The 26,116-nt window shown below is 36.0% G+C and overlaps 1 protein-coding gene across 3 annotated transcripts in view; it reads right to left on the bottom strand.

The window, feature by feature from the left end:
* The window catches only part of LOC133530544 (forkhead box protein L2-like), a 78,365-nt gene that overhangs the window by 34,546 nt on the left and 17,703 nt on the right, over window positions 1-26,116 (bottom strand). For all 3 annotated transcript variants that reach the window (XM_061868680.1, XM_061868526.1, XM_061868607.1), the window contains exon 3: window positions 3,965-4,076. In XM_061868680.1, coding sequence (XP_061724664.1) covers window positions 3,965-4,076 — 112 coding nt within the window. The remainder of the gene's footprint in view (window positions 1-3,964; window positions 4,077-26,116) is intronic.

Genomic DNA, 26,116 nt, shown 5'->3' with positions numbered 1-26,116 from the left:
GGTTATCCCAAAATCTTGTACCTAATACCGAATACATAAGTCACACTGCGTTCTCACGTTATAGAAATGCAACATGAAATGTTAACGAATGATAACTTCGCTATTAAACGAAATTATCGACGCACACAGTTTAAATCGATTTCTTTCGATGTCTAATCGATTTAGGTGTAATGTTCGCACCCGGTCTTAAACCGAGAAAGTACAGGGAGCTGTTACGTTAATCAAGCTAATCTGAACCTTAAGTCCTTTAAGAAAGGTGGAGAAAGAATCATGTCGATGAGATGTGTTGGACACGGTCATATTTGTACTGAATTTGCTACGGGTAAGTTTACGATCGGAATCGAAGGTGGGGCATTGTTTTACACCATTCTACTTAATATCTATATCTACCTATATTGTACCTACGTTTATGGAACAGTAGAAGGAAACAAGAACTCGAGTACACCGGTCACACTCCTTATTCGGATATGTACGATAATCCTATGACTAGTAATAAAAAAAAAGCTATAGTTACCTACAACAAGTAGAAGAAAATACTTACAGGAAATGACCCTTATACGAAGATTTCAATTGTCACAATGGTGGCAAATTGTTTGATATTAAGTATTACAGTCAGCAAAGTTATACTAAGCTAATCGTTTTGTCGACCTAAAAAAAAATACCTACATCGGGGGATAATAGAGGTACAAATAAATACTTCCATTTAAAAATTTGAAAGATGTTTCCATGGCAACACACTAATAATATCAGACCAATACCGTTGGAGAATTACCTTAGATGAACACGTACCTATTATCTGTTAAAAAAAAAAAACATTTTATGTTTTTTTTTTTTAACAGATAATAGGTACGTGTTCATCTAAGGTAATTCTCCAACGGTATTGGTCTGATATTATTAGTGTGTTGCCATGGAAACCCATACAACTTGACAGTTCTTGTTGTTGTTGTTGTCCTAAAGCACCCCAGAGGTGCAAAGGGCCTTCACAAGCTCGCGCCACTCCTTCCTATCTTCAGCTCGTCCTCTGGCCTCGCTCCAGCTCAACCCGACCGCTCGTAACTCTCTTTGGACGGACCGTTGCCAAGAGTGTACAGGACGCCCGGAGCCACGGCTTCCATCCGGCGGTTTCCACGCGAAAGCTATGGTAGCATTATTCGTTTCCCCTCTTCGAATAGTATGTCCTATCCATCTCCATTTCCGTGTCGCAATTTCTTCGTCAATGGGTGTTTGCCGGCATATACTCCATAGGTCTTCATTTCGAATGGTTTTTGGCCAGAAAACACACAGTTCAGTGACAGTTCTTGGACTAATAATATTAGTCTAATACCGTTCGTAAAATTGGCCCCTGTAGATTCATCAATAAAAATATGTACGTTTTCCCATATATTTGTTAAAAAAAAAAGATAATTCCACGAGACTGTAACGTCAGTTATTCTTTCGTGTGTTCTTACATAGATTAAGCAAATTTAAGTGTCTGTATGTTTGGCGTAGCCCTACAGGTAGATATCTGTAGAGCTATTATGGTCGGCTCTTTATCACTTGTCACTATGTCTGTCACGTTCTAACAAGTATATAAGTGCGAAAGTGACGCATGGCATGACAGGTGAGGTGATAAAAATGCGACCATGATACCGCTGCTGGATACTTAAATTTGCTTAGTTAATGTTAGAACACAACAATTGGTAACTAATGTTACAGTCTCGTGGAATTACCCAAAATTGTTTTTACCCTGACGAAATTATCCTTTTCTATCTGCATAATTTTACAAAATATCCCATATGGTTCCTTCAGTATTTCAGGTTAACCTCTTATTCATAAAACTAAGCAACTTATAACAAACCTCTGTTAGATTTTTCTCTTTCTAACAAACAGAAAAGTCAAAATGACGGACAGGGATGAACGATTATCAAAGGTTTGTTAGATTTGATATACCTACTTTACTCAGTTACGTATGACACACCCGAAACACAACTTACTCCGTAAGAAAACGTCAATGATTTTAAATATCGATGCCTCAAGTAGATAAAAAAAATCAGTTTAGAAAGGTTTCCTTTTTTAGGAATTGGAATTCGAATTTCCTATGCATATCTGTTGTGTTATTCAGTGAGTTGTTCCATGATGTCAGACTGCCGGAGAAGGCTAACATAATGTAAACAATGAGGGTATACCTACATTTAGACGATCCGTTGCGTCGCATACATTGTAGAAAGTTTTCATAGCAAACGGTGGTGGATCACGTTTCGAATTAGTATAGAAGCCAATTGTTATTATTAATACAATTACACCACCAGGGCTATTTACTTAAGTGTGTATCTAATTTTATATGTAATTTGGTATAATTTTCTTGTTTGGTTATTTAGTTAAATTCCCTTTCGTTTTTCTTTTACTCTAGAACATTATTCAAAGCGTACGCTTGAATCTTAATGGTACAAGTATTATTTTCCTTATTAGGATAGGAGTGAGTGAGTGAGTAAGTCAGTGACAAAATCGGGGTTTTGATGGAAATGAAATTTTAAGTACAAAAGCCAATTGAAATTTTGTATGTTTAATATATTGGCATTATATCCCGAGAATTTTGTTTATCTGGTATAATCCAAACCCAAGTTATGAGGGTTCAAAAAAACGACGAAGAGCTCAGAGAAAAGGTAGGTTAGTGCCCTTGTGTTTCGCTAACATTCAAAATAATTACTTAAAAATCAAGTCCACTAGTCAACATGAGGAAACAATTGATAATTTTTATCAAATTACTACACTGCCGCTCTTGTGGGTAAATTGCAATTTTCACATTCAGTTTTTAAGGAAAATAGAGAGCCTCAGACGATCTGGTGTGGTGAAAAATATATTACGACTTCATTCTGTCAACTTTGCACCTTCCCCATTTTAAAACAGTTGAGATTGAGTTCATCCTAACAGCGCGGCTTACGTGGATTTGTCGATCAATAATCTTTAATATGCCACATGTTCAATTCCCGTAAATATGCCAAATATTATTTGTTTGTGATTCGTGACCGAATATAATATAACCAAAAACAATAAGACCGAGCGTACATTTTGTGTAGAATTTCAATACAAATCATACCTGTTTTCATTGCACCCAAGGCAATGGAGACCGTTTTTAAAAATAATATTACCAAAAAGGCAAATGTGTGGTAAAAATTAGGCGTTTGTAAGCCATTTACAAGCAGAAGTTGAACACACCCGAAGTCAGCAACGTATAATTTACGATCTTTAGTCGTATTGTTCATTGACGGCGTTCTCGGGTTGATTGGCGATATTAAAACTGTCAACCGGTCCGTGCCGGAAACTCATTGATAGATTTAATCGCATGCACTAAAATAACGCATACGGCATTTGATTCGAGTAAATTGCAAAGTCATTAATGCCGTCCGGTCGACGCACTAAAAACCCGTGGCTATTTTCAGGGAGCCCAGATCCTTGAAAATCAAATTAAAATGTGATTTACGTCACTTCGCTCGGGTCTATTATTGGTCGCTAATGCGACTTGACACTAACCGCTTGTATGGTTAGCCCAAGTTATAATTTTTAGCAAGTGCTGTAAGAAATCCTCCTATGTAAGAAAATGTAATACTCGCACCATCCACCATCTACCATCTCATCTCGGATTTAGGGGGTACTATCACTGAACTATTTTAGATCTGATTTATTATTTGCATAATATGGAAAAAACTACTGTATTACCCTACTACTGTCCTAAATATAATTAAAGTGGCAGACTAAAGTTGGTAAGTTAATGGAACCTGGCAAGGACCAAAAAATTACGTGAATGAAGTCCTCCACGGAACAGAGCGTCGAACCCAGCAATCGCCAGGTCTGCACCGTCAGCTCTTGTAGTCAATATGGTGATGTTCGCTATCTTGGGTGATGAAGTTCCACCTCCAGCTCTACCGGCTCGTCTGACGATACAGTCTGCATCGTCAGGTCCTGAAGTAGATAGATGATCACTAACCTGGATGATGGAGTTCCACCGAGCAAAGTGTGGAGCTTGGCGCCAGGGTGTAAGACGGCTCGTCTTTGGGCTTCAGCAGCTCATGCGACGACACGGTCTGCACCGTCAGCTCCTGAAGTAAACATACTATTTTATACCGTGAGTTCATCCAAAACGATCGATTTTTTGTTGCTGTACATATCAAAAGGTACAACAATCTGGAAATGATTATTAATCAATTATTAAAAGTGACATGACGCAGAATTCTATTTTGCCGACGGATAGACAGATGTTGATAACTTCGATTCTAGGTCAAGCGGGGTATCATTTGAACGAAACGAGCTCAAATTGAACATTCCAATTTTTTTTCTCACTGTCAAAAAAATACCAACCTCCCCCTATCTCTGAAGTTTACCAACGAAAAATTATCAATTTTTATATAATATTAACATTTTATAAATATTACAGGAAAAATATAATCTCACCTCTATTTTGATAGCTTTATTTGAATTGTCAAAAAAATGTACTAAGTAATTTAATTTGCAACTTAACCCCCTTTGCAGGAGTTTATTATACTTAAATTTCTACGAGATTACAGTAAACACCTGTTTAAATTTTTATTAGGTATTATTTATTTACTTAAACAAAAATTGTTGAAAAACCAACATACATTCAGGTCGCTCAAACTAGTTAGCCAATTTGCCGATAGATAGCGCAGTACACAATTATGCTTAGTATAATTCTGGTCAAAAGTCTTCTGTTTATAGTTACTTGAGATAATTGGAAGTTTGTACGGAACCCTGCCTTGGTGCCGAGTTAAATGTACTCGTACTTGACCGGTTTTTTGTAAGTTACAGATTTACAGTGCAGGAGGAAACGTTTGATCATTCGTTACGTGCGTGAATAATGTGTGTATTGTCCTTTAGGAGTTAATAAATATGTATTTGAGCGCGAGGTTTCAGCAGTCAGCATTTAAGGGTTATGAAGAGTTTTTGATTTTTATTTATTTTCCTGTTTTCGAAACTTTTTAACAACATTACTCAAAACAGATACCTACAATATTATGCACTATACCTATCGTACAACAAATCACTTATTTGCTTTGCCGCACGATATTCACAAATAAGTAGGTACTTAAAACATACGAGTAATAAAACGCTTAAATCAAAAACTAATTAATAAAAGAAGTAAATGAAAATGGTATTTTATATTTATACGAATTCACAAATATTTCACAAGTAAAAAAACTGTTAAGCGTAAAACTCCAGTAAAGAAATTAGCATCTATCGAACGCGCACGCGTCAGCCATATTTTTCTGGTGTTAATATTAAATCGAATCCCCGTGACATGGCCAATAAATATCGTAGGTCTATTTTTAAGCGGTGCTTTCTACTATGCTGAATGAACGGAGTCCACCCTCGTTCGTAATGTGTAATTCGGAGTGGCTGTTACGCCATGCCGCAGGTGCAAGTTTGGGGAGGAAGCGAACTTGAACACAAGGTTTATTTTTCTACTTCGTTATTTAAGCTTAAGCCTTCGAATTTCTTCTCTGGTGAAGTAAAAATATAACGTAACGGGTAAGTATTTATTTAATATACATATAAGAAAACATAAAATAGAATTATTCATGCAAAAGTATCAGGAAACACTTTCTGAACACAATATTGATGATGTAACAGCATCATATCGGATGAGATGACGCGCCAAAAGTATCTGCTACCATGGATAACGTTAAAAAGTATCTGTTACAGTCAATTAGTTGTATAGACAATGATATTATGTAAGTATAGATAGGTTATACTCATACATAAGGAACACAAAAAATACTTCTATATTTATTTCTATACCCACGAAGAAAGCTGATATTTTGAACAATGGGTCCAAACAATATAAAAAATCTTGAAAGCAAAGCGTAATAAAAGACTTTCACTGAAAACTATAGCGAAGATGATCGGTTAAACGACCGACGACGGTGGAGTGTTTATACATTTTCGCAAAAAGACTTCGCTTCTTTTTTATTGTCATAGTAAAAAGACGTACAAGTGCTACGAATAAACTCCCATTTACTGGTTAAACTGAAAATATCTATAATAAGACACTTAGAGATAACGCAGTGAAACGAAACGTTTATTGTTTGAAACTATAACTCTTTCTCTATTTTTTGAAGTAGGTTCAACTTATTTCGGTGTGAATGGTGTGATGTATATTTTGGGAATGCCGGCAGTTTGAAAATTGTATGTCGAGCGTTTTTATAATTCTAACCCGACTATTATTTCTTTTTATAATTTTATACGACTTTCAATGTGCCTTCATTAAAAAACCAAGATATAAAGTACCAGATTTCGAGTGTTATATTAAAATGAAGCACACTTCTCGTGTGACTGTGTGTAATAGGTTTTTGTAATTTTAGTCGCTTTCTTATCAATCTTACACAGCAATTAAACAGCGAAGCGAAGCGAAAAATCCCAAAAAAATTACATGTCATTAGATTCAGACAACCGTAGATGCATGTATACCTCAGAAATCATAAATTTACATCTTATATAATCCTACCTATCATGAATTAAAAAAAAATGTCCGTGTACTTTTTAAGTTAGTTAAGTTAATAATTTTTAAGAAAATTAATCAATCTCAGAAAATCGTGGCAGTTTTTCAGAATTCAGGAACTTTCAGTATTACACGCTTCTAATGACAGTAATCACCCACGTTCAAGGGTTACTACGCAATCGTACATTGAGCATGGCCCGACAATGTTGACATGCTCTTGGCCAGTTTTGCGTTATTATTATATTGATTGATTATTAATATTATTACTTACTTTAAAATGACTTAAATGACTTAATAACAAACAAACATAATAATACATACATATTGAATTTTCGTTTTCATTTTAGTTTTCATTCGTTGTAAAGATACAGACTATCTTTAAAAGGACCAAAAAAGGACGCGATAAGTAACTGTATCTTTTAGTGAAGAAGCCGCTCGGCGCTATCCCCGTGTACCGAAGAGTAAGCTTTTTGACAGTGTCAGCTATATCCAAACTGATTTGTTCGCAGCAGCTGCGCGAGCGCACCTATTAACCGCTGATACATGTTTGTCAGCCGGCTATTAGCGAGAAAGAGATAAAAATCCAAAATCACCCATAAAAGAGCGAGATCGATCCATTTCTCCAATTCACGACCGATATTTATTTTACTGCAGCGTGACACATGAGAAAAATTCTCGTAACGAAAATTGGAATCGGAGTATATAAACGCGACATTTTTGCTGGCAGGCCATTTTTCTTTTGCTGTATAAAGATAAATTGGTCAAGAAATGTTAAATTTTTATGACATAGTAGATTCTTATTTAACCTAAAAAACGTTATGTCGTCGGAAAGTTACACGTTTTTTGCATCGAACTATTTATTGTATATTTCCTAGAGCTATCAATATCAATTAGAACACAAAACACACCTGCATTGCGGATGTATCTGTCTTTCCGTTATAAGTAGTTTAGCTGAAACAATATAATTAAGACATTTATTACGTGTCGCTGCTCAGAAAAAAATATGTTCTTGGCGGCGTATCAACCTCAATTATTTGTCAACACAGCATTAGTTTATCAACATTTCATAATGCGGTGATTTCTTACCGCTCCGCTTCACAGCGGTTACGTTAATTGGCTCCCATAAATATCTTTATAACAAAACAGATGCCAAACAACGATATGTAACAATAACAACAAGTACCATGGATTCTGGAGTGATGGACAGACCGTAAAATCCAAAAAGAAACAATTTGTTAGTGGATAAAAAATAAATATTACCAGATACAAGAAAAAGTCCTCGACATAGTGACGAAGACGCTGCGGATCGCGGGTGGATTAAACGAAAATAGCTTCGTAATTAATGGGCATTTCGAAGCCCACAGTCTCCAAACGAACGCATTTCCAGAATACCAACACATGATAATAAAATTATCGAATATAATACTTAGGAAATTATTTTCAGTCCCGATGTAAATCGCTTGTCCGGGCAGGATTTATATTGCAAGGCGGCGACTGATTTGGTCAATAATTTATTATTGTAGGTCAATAAATGAAAACTTTTATTATTATTTTATTTAGGATTACTAACAGATCTTACATGCTCTTACAACTGCACTAAGTTCGCACGTTTTACATTTATAAATAGAATCTAACTTGATTTTTGTTTTAAATCTTGAACCCCCTAAGTGGTTTGATACCTAAAATTCTTTACAATAAATGTCCATCGGATCACCCGTTGTCATCAAATACAGCATCTATTCGCTTTTTAATATATTCGCAAGAAGCGCCAGCTTGAATGAATTAATCTGCGATAAGTTTAAGATCGTAGTTTATGGGTACGAATGAATGCCGTGGTTGACTAACGAATCACTTTATAAGACGGTTCGTCGTCGTTTAATTATGTTGTGACAGATGTGCACGCCGTGTCAGCGGCGGCGCGCGCCATATTTCAAAATGTACCTACTTATTATTTAGTTACTTATCAACAGATTTCGAACAAAATATGTATGCCAATATTATAATAATTTTGCCAATGCCAATAAAATAATACAACATAACAAGCTGGAGTAAAAACACAATGGGAATGGGAACATTTTGAGATATAGGTATGTACATATTTTATTTTTGGGTTGAAACGATAAAGTTCCTTACCCATAGGTCGAACAGATCGAGTCGGCACACTCGTGTAAAAAAAAATTAGTTGTTTTCATAATTACTTGCAATGTTTATAGATGGACTTAAAACTTTGCAATTTAGGTAGGTATACTAAAATAAATATTTAACGTTATTCTTCGTAGATGTATAAAATATAAGATTCCACTTGCGTAATAGCATGGGACCGACCGACGCACCGTTCAAGCAGCAAATATTTGACAAGAATGCGAGGCATAAACTCACACGTCACTGTGAATAAGCCTTGATAACAACTTAAATACAATTTAAGTAGGTACTCAACTGAGCTATACGAGATTCACTTAGATATAACTCGATAAAGGTGCATCGGAAAAATATCATTTTTGTGTATTAAGGCGGTACACAAGAATTTTTTAACCTAACCTAACGCAAGGCTTGGCTTAATTAGTTCGTAATTCCTGTAACGCCCCACGGTGGGCTCAAAATCACCTTTCATAGAAATAGAAACATAATTTTTAAACTTTTACTTTTTATTTTATAAATATAAATGAATTTGGTCGCAGAGATAATTTCTTATATTTTTTGCGCACACATTGTTTTTCATCACGCTTGTGAATTTCCTAACGATTTACGGACCGCATTGCCTAGCAAGTATAATGCAAACGTTTTTTCCCCTACAAAAACAAAGAAAATCATTGTTATAAAAATATGTATAGCTAAACTATGAATAAATAATTAGGCATTGGCTTGAGACAAAACTTTAAAACTAATGGCTCTGTGAGCTGTACCTAGACCTCACGAGCATAACTTAAAACTGAATAAATGTATGGCTCCGCCATTCTGAAAAAACCTTACACTAAATAGTCAAATAAAAATTTTGACGACCGGTCTGGCCTAGTGGGTAGTGACCCTGCCTATAAAGCTGATGGTCCCGGGTTCAAATCCTGGTAAGAGCATATATTTGTGTGATGAACACGGATAAACATTTGTTTCTGAGTCATGGGTGTTTTCTATGTATTTAAGTATTTATAATTATATATATCGTTATCTAGGTACCTACAACACAAGCCTTATTGACCTTACTGTGGGACTTAGTCAATTTCTGGAATAATGTCCTATAATATTTATTAATTATCGAACTAACTCACAAAATTTCACGAGAATCAGTTGAAAATTGCGACCTGTGGAGGAGAACATTTGGAGAACAGAGTTCTTTGCTAACGCTCGGTCAATAAGTGAATAGTATACGTGATTCTAAACGTTAGGATAAATAAACTAGTAGCTTTTTAAGCTGTAGATCTCGCGAATACCCATGGCACTGCCATTAAAAAAAATCTAAAAACTAAATCGACAAAAAATATAAATATTAACCTAATTATCGAACCAACTTACAATATTGCACGAGAAACGGTTGTTATGCGGCATGCAGACCATCCGGATATACGAAAGTATTTTTGTTTTCGCCCAAGCTGAAACGGAAACCTTCGCTGACGCTTCGGTTAGTAAAAGTTCGGTTACGAGTAAGGCAATGTGCAAAAACTGTGGAATATAAATCAGCAAACAGTAAACTGACAGTGAACGGGACTAAGGACTCCAAAGCCTCAAGTCTTTACACAATCAAGTTTCGATGTGGTCCGCCATCTACTAACGATATTTGGATAAGGCCAATTTCAAGATCAGGAGAATATGCCGACAGATACATGACTGAGACTCGCTGATTCAGGACAAGAGTTCTAGAAAACATTTTAAGCGTATTATATTTAGACTGGTTCCGGCCCGACAGACAATTTCTACGAAGTATTGTTTTACTAATTAGCAAGCTACAATGTTTGTACTTATACAAACAGTTGTCATTTTTACTACGTCGCTGGCAAAACTAGCAAACAAGCATTTCTTCTTACAGCTCGCTTGATGGTAAGCAATTACCGTACCCTAAGGATGGTTGCAAGTTCAGCATGCGTGTTGCCAACGTTTTAAATACTCCGGTATTTAAAAGTCTAAAGTGAAGTATAGGAATAAAGTTTCTATACACTAGTGTCCAGTGTGCTTGGCATATTAGCGTGTAAAAAGTCACTGCAGATAGAATGTCTGTTTATTAAATTACAAAGTGATAGGTATAAGGGACACTTTACACTAGCGTCGGCGTCTCCTCAACTCTATGGCAGCTGCTCGACGACGCAACGTTGGAGCAACTACGCAGCAACGCCATTTTCCATAGCGCTGACTGACGCTCATAAGACGCTAGTGTGGGATGGCCTTTTAAGAAGCTGCTTTTAAAAAACTTATCTTTTCTGTTTTTTTAGGGCGGTAATTTTTTTCGCGATATCGGGGTTGGTCCCATAACAAAAGTCGCTCAGTATGACCTATATATTCATCCCATAAATTATTGCAGGTAACTCAATAAACACCCTGTATGAACCTTTCCACGGCAACACTGTAATCCATCTCAACTTACCCAATTATTTGTGTTACTGCCTACGCTAAGATTAAGTAACAGAAATAAATAAAAAAATTAGGCTACACAACTACTTAACAATAAGTGAACGTGTAAAACGATTGTTTTAAAACATACACTTGTCATCGCATCGCAACTCGTAGTATTTAAATTACCTACCATAATAGAATCAGACCAAAACAAGTCTGCAACGATTTTAATAGGACACTCCGTCCAAGTGTTATTTTAAACGTTAAACTTCAATGAAATTATGAGTATTATGATGTATAAATAACATTTACAGTACATATGGTGCTACTTTATAGCACTAGTGCGAAAATTAGCATATTACGTTACTGTGTCGAACATTTAAATGGCCATATGTACTGTAAAATGTTGTACGATACATTTAAAACACTCCCTTCGGTTGTGTTTTAATTTATCGTCACACGTTTCGAATTTCCTATTTTTCGCACTTGTATCGTAATGTACTATTAAACATCCTACAAGTTGTAACAAATGGTATAAAATCTTAGTGTATGTTAAAATGTTATATAACGTTATATAACACTGCGTAACACCAATGTGATAGTAAATAGACTAGATAAACCCTCCCACAGTTATTTGTGCCCATGCCTACACTAGGATTAAGTAACCGAAATAAAAAAAATATCAAGCTTAAAACATAAACTTGTCATCGCATCGCAATCATAGAATTCAAATTACATAATAAAGTCAGACCAAGACAAGTCTGCAACGATTTTGATAGCACATTGCAGTGCAAGTGGTATTTTAAACGTCAAAATCTATGAAATTATGACGTATAAATAACGCTTGCACTGCGTGTGCTATCAAAATCGTTGCAGACTTGTCTTGGTCTAACTCTAAATTGCATTTTCACAAGCTGTTAATAACCTGCACATTGGAGTAATGAAAACGGGTTAACATGGAGAATTGCATAGATTTCTCTTGCGTGAGTCAAGTTACATGTGTCCAGGTGTCCTGTTTGTGTGTATGAAATCAGATCTAGCAAATTAAATTTGACCTACTTTATGGTTTCCGGTTTCCGATTGAGGTGACAATTAATATACGAGTATGTAAATACCAATACACTTCAGTCATAATGCAAAAAAGGTGGTCTGAAGACTGACGAAACTCAGTACAAAATTAATACAACAATAACGAGTTTGGGCTCGTTAGATTGTCTTGATGATTTTATACCAATAAGAACAATAAAGTAAGTAACAGTGGGCAATTTACTTAAGCTTACTGTACTAAAATACCATGCCATGAAGTGCCATATTTTACCTATACAAGGCTCAGGGTTAAACTTTAGGTACTGTAAGTATACGCGGTTAACTCCGAGTTAATTGGCTAACCATATAAAGAGTAAATCCCTTAAGAGCAATAGATAATACTTATCTTCAATATTATATCTATAGAAAAACTCTTCGTTTTTAAAACAGCCAGAGGTCTAATTCCTCGTTAGGCACTACTTTTTAAGTGACAGTTGATTCATCCAGCCAAAAACAACAACAAAATAGTGTCAAGCTAACATGATGTTTGTTATTTATTTACTACAATTCCTAAAATCATTACTTTTTCTAGCTGAGTAAAATTGTACATAATTCAATCGGTTCGTGAAATAACTCCATTGTGTGTACCCAAACGAATTACCATCTCCACCGTCCGTAGCCTCCGATCTTATTCCTTCGCAAGCGTTTTATGAAGCGTGCAACAAGGTGCAACAGGTTACATTAAAGTTGTACGTAATAAAATTGTAAGGGGTGCGGTACACTGCCGGTTAGCTCGCCTTCTAACGCCGTCTGACGGCAGCTCTTGGAAGAATAATGCTGCATCGGATCGGCGCACACAACTTCGTTTGTTAAAAGCATGGTGCCATTCTTCAGTGGACTACACCGTTATCTCCCCTAGATAATGACGTTATTGAAATAAACGCTTTAATGCCTTTTTTAACCTTTTTGATACGGAACTCTAAAAATATCAACTCACTTACATGAGTTGATATTTTTAGAGTACTTATATATATGTGTCTACCACAGCTTTCCCTTTTTAATGTTCTGTAGTCAACTAGGAAGTAGGAACCCTTATACGTAGTCTTGCCATAAATTCTGTGCTACATGAAATGATATTTATTATGAAAATAAAAGAAGGCTTATAAATAAATCAGGGTTATTTTTATTAATTGCATTATACAGATTCTATAAAATAAAATATTTATTCAAAATGTCCACCTTTTACTTTAACACACTTCTTTAAACGGTCCGACCACTTGTCTATGATGGCACGGACGGTACCGATGGGTATTGAAGCCGCTGCCCACACATGTCGTTTTGATAGTTCGTAGCACGTATTTTACCGCTTGTTCACAAAAATAAAGCTTTGAGACGCCTTCAGAGGATACTTCCTACCAAACCATGACATATGCAGGATAGTGGCCTCTTTCTACTCTTGGAACTTTTTCAGAAGGTTCTTGGGAACTGTGATCATATATTTTATCATTTTGGCGGTTGAAGTTTTGCTCCACGGTAAAGATTTTTTCATCTGTGAACAGAATATTACGATATCCGCCCTTTGCATGCCGCTGCACACACTTTGGCACTCGTCGCTCTTATTTTCCGTAGGGCCGCTATCAATCGCTGTCCTGTGCTCCGACGACAAGCCCCAAGATCTTGTTTCATGATACGCGACATAGTTCTAGTGGGAGTTTTCATTTCCCTAGCTATGATTTTTTGCTTGCGTAGCGGATTTCTCCGAATTTGCTCAGCTACCGCTTTAATCACTGCCGGTGTCCTTGTTTGACGTGGTCGACCGCTCCTGGGTCGGTCGTCGACTAATCACATGTCGTTGTATCGCTTGATAGTACGATAGATAAATTTCTTCGTTATATTCAAAGTATGGTATGTGGAATTAAAAGGAGGAAAATCTTTCAGTTTTAAATAATATCCTAATCTCTCCGGTGGCGCAAGGTAGGCTCATGGATTACATAAACCATAGAGGTATAATAATATAGAGATGAAATGGGGAAGGGGCAACAAATTACGTAGGTTGTTTGAGTATGTTCTGTCCCTCACGGGCGCACGCGTATAGCACATCTATATAAATACAAGGTTTATGATATATTATTTCGGTGCATTGTGGCGCCGCCTATTTAATGTGTTTTGTGGACACTTTTCATACATATAGATTTTCCTCCTTTTAATTCCACACTCCATAATCCAAAGGTTTCAGCAGTTTGAAAATGTCATTCACTTGCTTGTTGCACTACCACTGCGACATGATTCTCTTTGATGCCCCACTCCATCTTCAGGGAAACGATACCTGGATCTAAATGTACTTTTTCTGACAGCCAAATGTCTATTTAAGCATAACCAAGAAACAAAAGTACATAAAAAAATCCATTATTAAATTTTAAATGATGAAAAAGTTGGGACAGAATTTATGGCAAGACTACGTAGTTTCGCCATGTCCGTCTGTCTGTCCATCCGTGGCTTTGCGTCGTGTGATCATTAGGGCTAGATTACTGCAATTCGGCATACATACTATTGCAAAAGTATATCGTTTAACTTAATTAATCATGGGTACAAAATAATTAAATATAAATTTTCCCAAAAAACATTTTATTAGTTTGTTTCTGCTTTTATCATTTGGTTTTGGATGTCGTTGGTAAAATTAATGTTTCCAGAAAGTATAGCTCCGAAAGAAAAATAAATATGAGGGCCTCTAACTTTTGAACCATAGATCCAAAAAATATGAAAATATCGTGAAAGAAAAACTTTCAATGAAAACTATACCTACTTAACACATGACAGGTTAAGCCATTTTTTAGTTATTGCAAAAGTCTTGCCTTTTTAGTAAAAACACGTACCTACCATTAAATGGGTTTTAAACGTTATTTCGCATCGCAAATAAAATATAAGATAAAAATTTCTTATTTTACTCATTCAGTTCAATTCTATAAAACTGCTTCATTATGTTGGCTGTAAGAGTACCTTAATGCCGCAACCTGTTGGCACTTTTACAATGGAAAAATAAATAAATAAGAAGGAATCCGCTGATTTCCATACTTTAAAATACAAATTATTTTTAAATTACTGTATTTTAAATACCTATTGGAATTGAAATATTTTTTGGCTAGACTAACTCCAGAGGAGTTACATGCGTGTTGCTGACTCTAAAACTCCGCACCCGACCAGATCAGAAGACCAGTCCAGGGTATTTGCATAAGTATCGGTCTGTCAGTTGTTCGCAACTGTCAAGTTTTTGTTCTATCTTACAGGCCGACACCGTCCGGCGAACATAATCAGTGGGCCCGTTAATACCAAAGTCTTATTTGGTTTCGTCGTACTAATCACTAATAGCTCCCGTTTAACCTATGGTGACAGAAGGAACCCTATACTGAGCATGGCCCGATATGCTTTTGGCTTTATTATCATAGTTGAATAGTTACCAAAAACTTCAAAAAAGTCCAATAAATCAGATTTTAAAAATAAAGTATTTGTATAAGTAAACGAAAAAAAAATGATATTAAGAGTTATTGATGCTTTGCTATGTGTGTAAATCTAAAGTGGGTGATAGACGGGCGAGTAAGTTCGCGAACCTATGGCTCGACGACTTCTTGTAAAGTACGCGTACTTAGGCTGACACACGAGCGGTAAAGGTCGTCGAGCCGTAAGTTCGCGAACTTACTCGCACGGCTATCCGGGACTTACAACTAGCAGCATTTTTCGAAATGCGTATATTTCTAAAAGCTCCCAGACCACAATTCACATCAGAGGGCTCCCAGACAAGATGACAATCGTTCGCAGAAAACGAAACGCTATCTCTCTCTATCGCACTAATATGGACGAGTGATCAAAAGAATGGCGTTTCGTTTTCTATCTAGGTTGCGTAGAGTTAGAACAAAAGTGCCTAAGTTGGCATCGATTTTCATAGCCCAGCCTGTGCAAGTGTTCAGTAAATGTCAATATCGCATGCCAACTTATCTTGGTCTGACTATAATTGGTGGTAAAAAGTGCTGACAAAATAGCATTATTCATTAACGAATAATAAAATTAAATTGCTGTCAAACTTGCACAACATTGACAACCGGCATCATATTCGGGACATCAGTATAATTATGCGCGTGCAATAGAGATAGCAACAGGCGGGTTAATGTACGAAAATCTACCTGGAAAGCGTCTCTGCTTTAGTTGTGATTGGGTTAAGGGTCGAATACGGAAGGCAGTAATCCTGCACACGGCGCGAATACATATTCCGGCGGCAGTTCCTAAATTACGGGCATTATGGCCAGACCACAACGACAACTGGCCCTGCCCCGTTTTTGTACTTTTTTTAAATATCTACATTATAATAGTCAAAAAGGGATGTTCGCCTTTGTACTAATGATGACTGTTTTTTCCTGTTTTGTTTTCATTTTTGTACAATAAAGTGTTTTACTACTACTACTACTACAAGTGCCTAATCTAAGTGATTTGTGTAATTGACAGATGTTCTTTATCCGTTTGATTTTGAACTTTGCGTCTCTGTAATGAGCGTAACTGTAATTAGTAATTACTTTATTATTTTTATATGCTCTAAGTTCTTAATACGGCACATGTATGCATCTTCCTACGGTGCAATAACCAAGCCCACTTAAAAAGTACTATTTGTACAAAACGGTGGGCAAATGTTCTCTAAATATATAACCCGTGTTCTGGCTACCCCATTGAAGACGATATTACTATACATGTTTGTACTTATGTATAACTTAAGAAATTTATGAAGTAGCTCGCTCCGCGTGCTTATTTCTCATTTCGCTAACTAATTGAACCAGTGCTCCCGATAAGGCATTTTTATTCATCCAAGTTCTAAAGCTCATACGTCTAAGATCGAGATTCGTATAAACCCTTCAGGCGGCGGTTGACGCCTGAGTAAAGTATACATATGTGAAAAAGTGCAAGCGGGCCACCCACGAGGAGGCAATGGCAAATGCTTACGGGGAATATTTTGTTACAAAACATTGGTGCTTTATTTGCATAAAACTTTGATTGATTAAATACCTACCTTAAATTACCCAATTGAAATTGTTACTGACCTCCTGTAACCTCTTTTTAATAAAAATAATAAAAGTTAAACTTGGTATTTTTTTTCTTTTTCTAACAAATACATACTAGATGCTCCGTGAGCTGTAGACCTTGTGATAAGATTGATAATCTTAACAAATGTATAAATAACATTTATACTTCTAGTTATTATCACAGCGTACTACCAATGGTCTTAAGTGCCATAGACGCTAATGACCTAAGTTTTTTTATGCCAATTACCACAATTTTTAACATATTCAAAAAAACAAAACGAACAATCTAGAGATTGAAATGTTTTTATCGTTTTGTTTTTTTAGCGAAGGTCACCTAGACACGTCACCTAGAGAACCGATTATTGTAAAATTTTGTGAGCAGGTTCTAACCTCGGTTGAGAATTGCGACCTGTAGAGGAGAACATCCAGACATACGAAAGCAGATTACCCGAGTCAAAACGGAGACCATCGCTAAAGCTTCGATCAACTATGTCAAAATCTGTCGATAGTGACTGACCAACGATCGAATATCATGATCATCAGCTATCAACGCCATTAGCTCTTAGCACCGAAATAACAAGGGGCCAATTCCATTCAAAAAAGTTCCAATTGCCATACTACATATACCTAAGTAGGTACAGCTCTAGTTAAATACCATACAGCTACCGTATGTGTTAGAAGCGATATCAGCTATGATAGCCATGTTACTGTCACTTTATCTAGTCAAATTGGGTCCCCAAAGTGATGTAGTGCTATAAGGGCCAGTTGTGCCAACCACAATTAACGGACTGATCAACATCAATCAGCATTCTTCCTATACAATAAAAATTTGCGAACGCGTTAACAGTAACAGACGGTGTCACGCAACCGACCCGAACTCTAGGTAAACCTACGCCGTGTGAACACGGCGTTAATTTTTAGTAGTTGAAAGTTACCATACAAATTTAGCTGTCACTATGGTATTCGATAAAATCCCGTATACCGTATACGGGAAAAGTTAACGCCGTGTGGACCTAGCCTAAGTCTATCGTGTAACTGCGGCCCTTGGTCAGAATTTATTATAACTAGTCAGCTATGGATTGTTTGAAGGCTTAGCTGCATCAAGCTGATTTGTATTATGTATCTAAATCTACATATATTATGTAAGTATATTTTGAACTTGTTTTAGTCCCAAAACTCGGCCTAACTCTCACTGCACAACTTCTTACTAACCCATAGGGTGACTACTATAGTCCGCGCCGCGGTTGTCGACAAAGCTGAAACTACGCTGACGGGGCAGCCATCTTCGATTTCGTCACATTAACATTGGCATCATTTACATATTACGCTTTACTTTAATTGAGGTCGAGTGTTGCGACACAAATATGACTTCAAACTATGCTTAATAATAAATAGGTAGCTAATAGTTACTTATGAAAAAATTGGCCAAGTGCTAGTCGAACTCGGGAACTGAGGGGGTGCAATTAACAAATTTGAATTTATTACATGTGTAAATTTCATAAAGCAACAAATACCTAAGCAAGTATACAAACCAACCATATTAGCATTACTTGAACCAAAATAAAAAGTGTAAAATTTGCCGCGTTATTTATTTGATTGAAGTTAGTACTTTTTTTTAATTTCCCAATAACTATTATACATTTTGGTATTACAATTATATAGGTATTATTATTTTTTAACTTATTAATGGATGGGTATGGAAATGGTATTTTTCACATTTTCCTCCATAAACTTATTTTTTTTTACTACTTACTAAAAAATAATAAAAAAATGTTTTGACCTAGTCACTAGACTTTGAAATGATGCCCCCCTTCATATTGGTCATTTTCCATTGTTATTCAAAATAATACTTTCAATATGTTTGAGTTAGCGTTGTTCATAACTATTCCAAATTTCAAATCAATAGCTTAAGTGGTTTTCGATATATTTAGCGTTGTGACAGACGGACGGATGGACAGAGTCGCTCCATAAGGGTTCCTTTTGTACCTTTTTGGTACGGAACCCTAAAAACGTAGCCTTCTATCTGCTTTTTGGCCTTGCCTGCAATAAACCTGCACAGGAAGGTATTATTTCTGTACAATTAATTATATTACGGTTAGTGCTAATATAAACACCTGACTGTAATGTAAACTATTTCAAATAGTCACACGGCGTTCTGACGTCAGAAAATTCTTGTAGCTTGATTAATATTGGCTATGAGCTAAATTGCGAACTTTCCAGGGGGCCTAGTTATAATAACAAAGTGGCAATAATTATATAATACGCTAAACAAATCATAAATAATGTATGAATATGATTATGTGAATTACGGTACTATATGTTGTCGCCCATACCGATAAATGATTACTTCTCGTTTTGTGTTTGTCGATATACGATTGTTATCATGGCTACAGCTACTAAGCTTAATTTTTGATCTGGCAAATAAATTTTGTGTCCAATAGCTGCCAGGTTGAATGGAAATTGACCAGGGAAGCTCATAGATAGAGCAAAAGTAAATATGGCAGCTAGAAAAGGATGCCCTCGGCAAAAATTGTCCGATTTAATTGGAAAAATCCTAGAAAAATAGTTCTGATCAAGAGCAGATAAATCAACTAATTATTTTAAACCAAAGAGTGTGGAAAAGTGAAAGAAGCGAATAAAGTAAGCCTTTGCCAGACTTGTAGCAAGTGGAAATCCGTTACCTGACTTCTTTTTTTTTTGTTAGCAGTGCCATCTGATAGCTATATTTTATTATAAAAAATATTGTACAGTTAATTTCCTGACGCAAGATTGAAACTCGCGGTTTTATTAACCTACCGAAGATGCAACATATCTTAAAGCCATATACCATAGCCTACATGGTTTATCAACTCTTCCACGAATAGGAGAGTATTATTTTCGAATAAATCGGCCATGAGCATGTCAGGCCATGCTCAATGTAGGGTTACAATAAGCTGCCTTTAACGGGGGCTATTAGTAATCATCATCTACAGTCAAATAATTAAATTTTAGTACAATTTCGTGCCTTGTTACAGTGACAAGCAATAAAAAAACATCATACTATTGTCACTCTGACAAGGTACGAAATGGTACTGAGATTAAATTCCTTAACCGTAGACGTACAATGTACATTTATTAAATGGGAGTACCTTAGCGGCGCTATATACGTCTTTGTACTAAGAAGGGAATACTTTTTGCTATGACTAAAAAACGGCTTAACCGATCATGGTCGCTATAATTTTCATTGAAAGTCTTTAGTATGCTTTATTTTCGCGATATTATTTTTATTTTTTATGCCCATGGTTTAAAAGTTAGAGGGGTACGCATATATTTATATTACATTTTTATCATATTGTTTCTTTGAAAGCGATTACTTTCGAATATATTTACTTTATCAAAAATGACTGTTGGAAATCCTATTAGTTTTTAAAGTCCTATCTAAGGAAACCCCCACACTAGCAAAAAAAAATGCGTCCACTTTACGTGTAGGAGAGGTAGGTTGTTTTTTTTTTCTACATAGTTTTTAATGTATCACTTTGTTGGCGTGATTCCGTTTAGAGAGTATTTATTGTCTAAAGAAATTACAAAATTACACTTATAAGACAATAATTAACAATTGATTTATATATATCCATGCCAAATCAGCTGTCTAGCACTAACAAACACCGAGCCAAACCGCAGACGGACAGTCGGGCAGACAGACATGGCAAAACTTTCTTAGTTGACTACGAAACCCTAAAAAGGCGTCTATATATGTACAGATACGCCTGCTGTACATGTGTACAGCAGCACAGGGAACACTCTTTACAATTCACTAGTCTGTGCCGAAGACACGTGGTCAAAAAGGAATGTGACGACGCTACAGTTTTGTACAAGCAGCATTTTGACGTAACCCGATCCATCGGCAGCTTAAATTGTTGCAGGCACTGCAGGCACTTAAAAACTGCAATAGTTTTCGCATTTGTCACACTACGCGTGTCGGGTTGCTGACATGCGAGGCGAGCCACGAGTCAGCGATACCTGGCTGTTTGGCACATCTCGGTGATAGACGTGGATGCCGAATGACGATACATAAACAGTACACTTACATATGTATAGCTAAAGGATTACTAATGAGAGCAGCTTCAGACTAGTGTTGTATAAATTATTGTAAGCGTTTATACTATATACTCAAACGTGCATCGTACACAAGGTGTCTTTTCGGAGTCGGATAATGCAGAATACATCATGACGCATCCTGAATTCGCAAATATATAGCCGCAATATATCGACATCTCATCAGCCAAGTTATATGAAACGGCCTAGTTTTCTCGGTATGGAACCAACCCGGTTCCATAATAAACACTGTACTTTTAAAAAACTAGCACGCACTTTTATAGTAACTTGATTTGTGATGTTTGTTATATACGAGTAGAGGCAACAGGAGTAGTAATACTCTCCATTACTCAACAAAATGTGACCGTACTTATAAAGTAGCCCGCACTACTTATACCTCTTGAAGTCGTGAAAAAAAGTGTTTTATTGAGTTCATGTGCTGATGATCGATGAGTTTGAAACAATGCGCTTTGTTGAAACGCTTTCAGAATTCGGTTTGACGTTTAGGGTTCCTCTGTAAGAATTACAAGAACGTACTTATTCGTGAACCTGAGTTCTAAAAGAACATTATTTTTAAGCTAATTTTGCGGCTTAACTCACGTATAGTCACGGGCGCAACATATTTCGGAGAGATTATCATTGTTAACGCTGACAACATTGATCAACTAAAATCCACGTTATCGATGATAATGCTCAAAATGTCTCGATGGTTTTCTGCTAACGGGATGTTACTCAACGTAGACAAAACTAACATAAACTAAAAAATAAAGATAATACTCAACTAGACATCTCATTAAACAACGTCACGGTCCCACAGGTCCAGGAGACTAGGTACCTCGGGTTTATTATTGACTCAGGACTGACCTGGGCTCGCTATATTGATCAAATATGCAATAAACTGGCCTCGGCGTGCTTTGCATTGTCTAGGCTTGCCCCTACGTTATCTACCGACAATCTCAAAAAAACATATTTTGGATACTTTCATTCTATCCTCATACAAGGAGTGGATCTATGAGCCACATCTGCTGATTGAGATAGACCTAAAAAACTACAGAAGCGAGCATTACGAATCATTGCTAGAAAACCGGCCGATAGCCGGGTGGCTAAGGACCTGTTCAGACACTTCAAAATCTTGACTCTGCCCAGTATATACATACTAACTGCATGCCTATACGTCAGAGCTAATAAGCACAACTACTCAGCGTACGGTATTACAAGCGATAGATGTCGCGCCCGAAATCTACTCGCGCCCCCGCGTCGTCGGTTGGCCAAAGCCCGAGCATCTCTCAGCATCTTCGGGCCCAAAATATATAAAAAAATCCAATTGATATCAGAAATGTAGGTAGTGACACAATTTATAAAAATAAATTCAAGGCTTTAAATTAGCCTGTTACGATATAAACGAACTCGAAATACCTAAGGGATAATTTGTAGTAGGTAATAGTGGACATGTTGTATGCATCTTTTTTTTGTAATTTAATTTAATTGACAATATTTTGACATTTTGTTATTAATTCTACATCAATTTATAACATTATTCTACGATTATTTACTTGACATGTACTAAATAACTGACATTTTGAAATTGTAATTTAATTATAGCTATACCGCACATTTAAGTTTATCTTAAATTATGAATAAGTACCTATGATTTTTTATTTGACGTGTAGAAATCTGTATTTTTTTTACCAATAAAAAATCTGAATCCGAATCTGAGCCCAGGGGGCTGATTTTTTAATTTCGTGCGCTCGAATTCATCACTCGAAAATCTGGAAAACGACGAATTGATATTTTAGAAATACGAGCAATAGAAATTGGCAATCTAGTGGTATTGACCACTCGTTTTCAATTATATTAGTAGAATTTAAATGCTTAGTAGTGAAGATAAATTGAAGGGAATTACACGAAATCCCCTGGTCTCCTTTTTCAAGCAGTGATAGTGCGAGTATAAGCTTTTTCGCGGTGTAAAATAAGATAGGTAACCAAAATGAACTTTAGACATGTACTCCGAGATTAACGCTTGTATAGTTTTGTCCACGGTTTTTTCTGATTCCTTAACTTTTGACATGTTTATTAATTAGGCAAATAATCGCCATATCATCTCATTAAAACCAAGCCCCTTAACTTTTAATTTTAGAGTAGAACCCTACCGTGAAACTACTTATTCAGGAACATTCTTGGGGCTGCAATATTTTATCAAACCACTTACGTATCGGCGATCGGCAGTAATCCCATACCAAAAGTCCTAACTCCCCGTATCCCAATGAGTTTTCGAGCTTTATAATAACTAGCACAGCTACGGCTCTAAACAAAGCGTTCTGTTAAAGTCAAACCGTTGTCGCACGTGAATGAATAACGAGAGTTAACTCGTTCAAAAACGTAAAACAACAAAAAGTCCAAACTGCAGGTGACTAAGGACTTTACGGCTTCAAGCGCTGAAATCAGTGATTACCTCTTTTAGATTATGCAGTTGTATTCCTCCTCATTTTATAAATATGCGTTGTGTGCACGCTTACTCACAGAAAGATATGTCCCATAAGCCCTTATGTCGGCAAAATAATAACTTTGGGACATATTTTTTGAGTAAATTAGATGCGCCGATATTTTTAGATTTCACTGTACAAGTGGACATTACATTTCAGCGACTGCAAAGAGAAGTTCCTACAAACGCAGGTAGTATAGAAGCGCCTGTGGCCGGTGAGCGCGAGTCATTATACACGCTCTAGTGATTAATATTTAGAAATAGTAAGCGACTTATGAGTGGTCAAGAACCGAAATGCCTCAGGTTCGTGTGAAATCCCTCCACTAGAGCCGTTATAAGATTAATGGTTGGAGTAGTATTGCACGCTTCCTGTACTTGTATACGCACTTTGAAATTTATGATTAGAAGTGTCGAGTTACGACGATTGAAGTTTTGCGACAATGGGGTTTCGAGTGTGACTTAGGGTTGCCGACGATTGTCTTAAAAGACATACGTTCTGAAACAACGTTGATGGGTCATTTTATATTGAAATCTGTTTAATAAAAATGACTAAAGCAGAATAGGAGTAAAATTTTATACAAAGGTATTTTAGAAACAGGTCTCGTCTTTGGACTCAGGAACGAAAAAATGTATCCTATGTCTACCTACTATAAGGAAGCCGCGACCGAGTTAAGCATACAATAAAATGTGTAAAACGATAGCTTAAAAATGATACTTAAAATTGAGTGCATATTTAACAGCCTGTATAATTGACATTGTTTACTACTTTACACACAATAACAAAATAATTGAATGACTTTATGATATTAGTATTATTTTTTCGTACCGTTCTTCCTGGACCAAAAAGTTATTCCAAGTTTTTATTTATTTTCTTAGTTTAACCTGCATTCACTCATTAATTAAATACTGTTCTTGCGATTAGTACTCTATGTAGCTGTGTGTGTAATCATTCACCGCCACTTTCCTGACGATACCTATACACTATACATATTACTAAAATTTTACGGAAGTGACGTTCTCTTGCGTGTACCTATATTAAATTTAGTAGTATATTGAATACCTATTTAACATTTTCGTGCACGGTTTGCCATTGTTAATATGCTGAATAATAAAAAATAATAGACATAATTTAATCTCGATGGTATCACTTCATTATATAACTGATCACAATTTCTATTGCCTAATTGAGTTACAGTCTGTCCTAAATTAACAGTTCTGTTACCAAAACAGGTAGATAATTTGTCAGCGAATAAATATAATCCATCTAACAAGGAAGGGTACCCAACTGTCCGACTCCGATTTGATTCATTTTTATATATGTTATAGAGTAGTCTAAAATAACGGACACGTATTTTTTTAGCTGCCCAAACTCAACCTATTGGGAGAAATTGTCCTCCAAAGTACTAAAAAGTTACTAAATCTTCTAACTCCTATAGAAAGTGATGCGCAAGCAACTTGCTAGTTAATGGCTGGTTTGAGTATATGTTTGAAAGCAGCAAAAAATAATGAGCACGTGTTTTGTTATATCGGCTAAAACTCATTTTTTCCTAAAAAAATCGACATTCGAAGTTTTATAATATCTTATCACTATAGTTACACATAAAGACGGGTGTTTTTTTAGGAAAACTTGAGTTTAAGCAGATATAACAAAACACGTGTATATTATTTTTTCCTGCTCTCAAACATATACTCAAACAATCCATTAACTAGCAAGTTGCTTGAGCATCACTTTCTATAGGAGTTAGAAGATTTAAATAGTAACTTTTTAGTACTTTGGAGGACAATTTCTCCCAATAGGTTGAGTTTGGGCAGCTAAAAAAAAATACGTGTCCGTTATTTTAGACTACTCTATAACATATATCAAAATGAATCAAGTCGGAGTCGGACAGTTGGGTACCCTTCCTTGTAAGCCAACTATGCACTGCACCGACTTTGACTGAACTAAGTGTGGAAGTATATTCATATTTTCATAGATTTAGTTTATGATATCACTTCCACATTTTGGCAATTTGCAAGTCTGTTTAGAGCTAGTCTAAGTAATTTTGATTCTTAAAACAGTGTAATTGTAAACTTCACTGTTACCCTCCCTATAACATCGACAATGTTTGCTCTAGTTGGTTTACTTCAATGTTAATTTCTGTGTATTTAACGAAAACACTCTATAACGTCAAAAAGTAGCCGTTCCCTTGAGTGTCGGTCGCTGTTATAATATAAAATTTACACTGTACTATGAAAAAAATCCCAACATAAGGATCAAATTTTATTACAAATGATTCATATCGAGCAATCTTCGAATTAAAATGCGTAAGTGACGCACGTTTTTAAATTTCGAGTGCTCGATTTCGTGTAATTCCCTTCAATTTATCTCCACTACTAGGCATTCAAATTCTACTAATATAATTGAAAACGAGTGGTCAATACCACTAGATTCCCAATTTCTAT

Source organism: Cydia pomonella, chromosome 1, assembly GCF_033807575.1.
Source record: "Cydia pomonella isolate Wapato2018A chromosome 1, ilCydPomo1, whole genome shotgun sequence".
NCBI lineage: Eukaryota > Metazoa > Arthropoda > Insecta > Lepidoptera > Tortricidae > Cydia > Cydia pomonella.
Note: the sequence above shows the minus strand (reverse complement) of the source record. Positions and strands in the feature narration are given on the sequence as shown.